The sequence below is a fragment of the Pristiophorus japonicus genome, chromosome 5 (assembly GCF_044704955.1).
Source record: "Pristiophorus japonicus isolate sPriJap1 chromosome 5, sPriJap1.hap1, whole genome shotgun sequence".
In the NCBI taxonomy this organism is placed as follows: Eukaryota; Metazoa; Chordata; class Chondrichthyes; family Pristiophoridae; genus Pristiophorus; species Pristiophorus japonicus.
The window spans coordinates 137334322-137339931 of NC_091981.1; the positions used below are offsets into that span (position 1 = coordinate 137334322).

General features: G+C 39.6%; 1 protein-coding gene across 1 annotated transcript; it reads left to right on the forward strand.

Moving 5' to 3' along the window:
- The first annotated feature begins 712 nt into the window (after positions 1-712).
- Positions 713-2535, forward strand: LOC139263897 (twist-related protein-like). Its single transcript, XM_070879966.1, has 2 exons — positions 713-1354; positions 2031-2535. Exon 1 carries the CDS (start codon positions 834-836, stop codon positions 1332-1334), a length of 501 nt encoding a protein of 166 aa, XP_070736067.1. The 5' UTR covers positions 713-833; the 3' UTR covers positions 1335-1354; positions 2031-2535.
- Positions 2536-5610: the final 3075 nt, after the last annotated feature.

The following is a 5610-nucleotide window of genomic DNA, read 5'->3' on the forward strand; positions in this document are numbered from 1 at the left end:
TATCGTTTTCTATTGATTGGAGGAATTAGATTAAATATATTAGATGCCCATACAGTGTTTGGGGGAACAACTCACCATTGAACTATTAAAGATGATAATCAATCAGAAGATGGACAAGATGAAAGTCAACTAGCAAGAGCCTGAGTTAGTTATATGTCGCAGAAACCGTTAAACGCTTCATGGTTCATCTTCAGATCACTTGTCCTCAAGCCTGTTGATAAATTTATCCTAAACACGTGTTGTTCTTTGAGGAACCCAACATCTTTACAGCAAACACTGCCCAGGATCGTTTGTCATCTGCTTTATGGGCAATTTATTAAAAAAAACACTGCACAGAATCCTATGAACTCACCCCAATACAAATCAATACTATAATAGCAATACGAATCAGCAAAATAGAAGCGCTGGACATATATGAAATGGCTCATCTAATAAATAATCATTCGTTGAATTGATATGCAAATGTTAAGTATTTTCCTTTTAAAGAATATTCTCTGTGGAAAGATGACGCCAGCAGCCGCTTTAGAAGCCTGTGTTTAAAATATTTTCTGCAGTAGATCTGTTAACTGATGGCCTTTGCAACAAAGCTCCACCTCATTTAGTGATGAAAATTCATATTAGCCAATCAGGTCGATCTCCCAAAAGATCCAGGCACCCAGAGCTATATTACCCCTCTGAAAACTTTCCTGTAACTCAGATCAGTTTCTCAGAGGTCATCGTTTGGATAAGTTCAGCTCCCTTTGATAATTCACTATATTAAGCAGACTCCTCTCCCCGCGTTGCGGCCGTCAGCTGGATATCCCAATATTAGATCCTTCCATTTGTTTAAACCGATGTTAGAAGCAATCATGCAGGACGAAGAAAACTCCTCAGTCTCTCCAGCAGAGAGCCTGAGCAACAGTGAGGACGAAGGGGACAGGCAGCAGAAAAAAAGTGTCAGAAAGAGGCGACCGAGCAGGAAATCTGGAGAGGAAACAGACAGTCCTGCGTCAGGGAAAAGGGGCAAGAAGACGGACGGTAGCCCCCAGTCCTTCGAAGAACTGCAAACTCAGAGGGTCATGGCCAATGTAAGGGAGCGTCAGAGGACACAATCCCTCAACGAAGCCTTCTCTGCCCTGCGCAAAATCATCCCGACCCTACCATCGGACAAACTGAGTAAAATCCAGACCCTGAAACTCGCAGCGAGGTACATCGATTTCCTTTACCAGGTCTTACAAAGCGACGAGCTGGACAACAAAATGTCGAGCTGCAGTTATGTGGCGCACGAGAGACTCAGTTACGCTTTCTCAGTGTGGAGGATGGAGGGAGCTTGGTCCATGTCCGCATCACACTAGCAGCTACCCTTAGGACAAAGGTACACATCAACTCGGCATAGTTTATTAAACGTGGTTTATAAATAATGTGATACTTATTTAGAACACCAGTGAAGGTAAACTATTGCTTTATGGCCCGTGTATATTCAGGTTGGTTTTATTTTCATTCAAATGAAAATTCAACGGAACATTTAAATCCAAAAGCACCATTTTCAAAATGTTTGATTGTAGATTTATTTTGGTAACGACGATAAATGTTTCCCATTCTTGCTGTTTTTTTAATTATTAATTCAGTTTCCACTTCCACCTCTTGTTTTCTAGGATCGGTTCCTTCTTTCCTCGTTTTCCTCCTGTACTTGCCACACGTATCTCCACTTCTTAACTATTAAGTATTCTTTTCACTTCTCCCCTTCTAATCCAAAAATTGACCCACCATCTATATCTATAGTGAATTCAACAACTTTCACTTTCTGCCCTTTCTGTAGGTCAGTTTCCAACCCAATGTCCAAAACACCATTATTGAGCGAAAGAGTCAATTTCAGCACGCCAAAGAGCGAGAAAGGTTAAAAATACAAGATTCACAACTGCAGGATGCAACACTTTATCTAAATGGAGGTTCTCCCCCGCCCCCATCCCACCTACTGACAAATAGAGGTGCCAAAAAACAGTCGTCCTTTGCCTCGCTAATCTCAGTGTAATCTGTTGCTGTTTTCCTAGGTGAAAAAGATTTGCCACAAAGGGCCAACGGCTGGACAGACAACAGAGTTTGACGTCTGGATACTTATACACGTTGATCCTTGCCACTGATGGATAATGAGAGAAAAGTAAAAAAAAAAACTAATGGAAAGGGCGTGGGAGGCACTTACAGAAAACGAGCCATGGACGTGAACCCATCCAATCGTGCGGCTATACAATCATTTGTACATCTGAGGTGTATTTTGCCATACGCATAATTTTATCCTGACGATGAATGTTGTTGGAACTCATTCCTTCCTTTACTATGCATGCCTTCAACAATCATGTCTATATCTGCTATTGAGGACGCAGGAAAGTTGAATTATTTTATTTTGTTTTTCCAAAACTTCTACGGTGAACAGGTCTAGTGTGACAATGAGTTTATAGAAAATGGACCAAACTGTTATGCAAAATCCAGTTGGTTAGTCTTTCCTCTCTTGAGAAACATTTATTTATTTATTAATGTGCCATGTCTCAATGCATAAAGATCCGGTGTCTAAATGCATTCATGTTTTTGTGATTGTTTTGTAAATATCTTTGTATATTTTCTGCAATAAATACCTATGATCTAAACGTTAAGGCAAAGTTATATACGAATACGGCTATTTTACAGTATAATTTGCTTGCTACTTAAGGGGCAAACATGTTGATGAATAGCTGTTTGTAGTAAGTTGTAACGACCCCCAGGAGAGAGTGGAATCTAACAAACAAACGGTGCAGAAAAGACAAACAGAAGGGCTACTGACAGACAAAGACGAGTGAGCTAGAATGAGAGGGAGAATGGTTTAGCACTGTCTAACACGGGCTGATTATTGACCTTTTAGAGGACTGTAATTAAAAACATGCACAGCAATGTTATGTTGCTTTCAAGATCTTAATTCATGTTAATACTGCAGTGCTTGCTTGAACATAACTCCGAGCTGTGAAAAACCAAAAGAATGATTCGCACCCTACCATTTATGCATATAAACTAAAGCAGTTCGTGAATTCAGGAGATATTTGTAAATTAAAGTTATTTAATTTCGCATATTATACTGTACCTTAGAACATAAATACCCATACATCTTAAAAGCACGTGACAGAGTAACTTCTTTGAAAGGACATTAGGTGCAGGATTCTAAATAACTAAGTGGACAAATTATTTAGGTACAATGGGTTATTATCACATTTTCATTATAAAATACTTGCTTGGAACGAATTGTACAATGCGGATATTATTTTTTTAAACTTCAAAAAAAGCAGAATTTTAAAAATCCACCTTATTTATTTCGCTGGCAATGATATTAGATGTTTATGTGCTTTAGCTTTCTAACCTAAAAAGCATGTTTAAAACATTTGTCTTTCAATATGCTTCCGTTAATCTACGCACACAAAAACAGATAATAGTTTAAATTTCTTCAAATTAAGCTGAACGATTTAAGCATTGGAAGAGTATTTCGGTACAAAGGCGCAGAGGCTTGGCTTTGTGAAGCGTTATTCCAAATGGTCTAACATAACAAACCCTGCACTTAATAGAGGAGGAAACAATTGGAGCAGGCGAGCTGACACTGCTGCTACTTTCTTACAGCCCAAGATGTTTTCCAATAAAGAGCGTGCCGGTGGTAATGTGTATCTGAAATGTTTTTGTCATTTTCTCTAGCGCTAAATATTACCACACAGGGGATTGCCTTACTTTGCTTTCATATTGATGGATTTGGTGTCGAAGCATTTCATTCCTTTACAACATTCGTTCTTGATTGTTTTAACTGAAGTATCGAAAGGTTTAATACATAGCGCATGTTTTTCTTTAAGCGGTTTGCTTTTTCATTTTGTTCGTTGCTGTTTGTCATGAGAATGCAAATGGTACCCGAATCGAGCATTTTTTCTTTTCGGTTTGATCACGTTTGAACAAGGTTTAAATAGTTTGGCATTAAATGTTACAACTATATGATAAAGTATATGCATACATGTAAAGGGAGAAAGCAATGAATTAGGATCAAGTTGAGATTAAAGTGGTACGTTTGAGTTATTGTGGATACAGTAATTCCCACATTCCTGTCGATCCTGGGAATGTGAGTTCCACGGCTCGATTTTATATGGCTTCGGCATCAATTGCTGTTCGTCTGTCTTTGACATTTCATCACACATCAAAGACCTGTCCAGAGATCTACATTCCGTCACACTTTTAAAGCTGCACTGAATCCTCCACCCTCCCCCGTTTGTAGGCCCAAAGGCTGAATTTCAACCCCAAAACCTGTCGAAAATGTACCCCGCACTAAATTTCTGCCAACCACCCATGCCACAAAAGTGTTTTTACAATATTTAATATGCTGACGTTTATTTTAGAAAACAATTATGTATGCACTGTAGCGAATGTTGATTTAATCTTCAATCGTTTTGAATCAGTGAAAGCCCCCCCCCCCCCCCCCCCCGTCGCCCCCAGAATATGTTTTCATGATATTGAAATTGGAAACCAGGGTAATGCATCGAGTATGTGCCCTGGAACACCGGACATTATGCTGCACTGTATTGTACAAGGGGGAGATACAGGGGTCACAGTTAAAGGCCACTGTACTATTCCATCTCTGGGCCTGTGCAGGCTTCACTCAAAGATTCATAACTCGACCTCCACAAAGGTTTCATTTCCTCAGACGTGTTTTAAAATCCTCTTAAAAGTCAGGCCTGGAGGAGTGGGCGGGGAAGAGGAGGGGAGTTATCAAAATAAAAGTAAAATAATAAAACGATCGATAGCTTTTTTTTAAAGCCAGGGAACCTGTTTAAGTAAGTGTTTTCATGGAAATTAGTACGGCTTGATTTACAATTAAAAGGGTTGTGTATCGATTCAAATCAGAATTGCTACTGCTTATGGGTCCCATGGTCATGGGGCATTTATGGCTTTCAAAGCAGATTTGACAAGGCTGTATGAACATTCCATTCAACGTAGTTGTACACTACATGATTTATTATCCCTGAAGACAATTCTACTTCAAAATATGGATACATACAAAGCCTTTCTCCGTAGTTTTGGAGCTTTTAAAATTCCCGTGTGATGTAATTTGTCTGTCCTGCCAGAGGGAGCTGCAACTTGCATTGTGGAGTAAAATGTTCCAGTCACTATTTTGATAAATCTCTAGCCGACTAGTGTTCGAATGGGGAATCCATATTATTGTTTAATGAATAACACCTCCGCCCTGCATTTCCCTGAGCGAATACGTGACTGTAGTATTTTACATGATCCACCAAAAATTTCACTCGGAAATAAATGAATAGCGTACATTTTCGAAAGGCTTGCAAGGACACTTAGTAGCTTGCACTTTCACTCTTGTTAACTTGTATCCGCGCCAAAAGTGATTAAAGCAGAGCCAACTCGTGAAAGAAATGCCCGCCGGGTTGTCCGCGAATTATATAACGCCACGAATGGATGGACGTTCTTGGGTACAGATCTGCTCTATCTTTTAGGATATTACTTAAGCTTTCCTGAGAGCTCTGGTTCGAAATGACGGAATGCCGCTGCTGGTGGTGATTAATAAAGGCGACAACACCGCGGGTTATTTAGTAACCAACTGTCAAAACCGTATTTTGT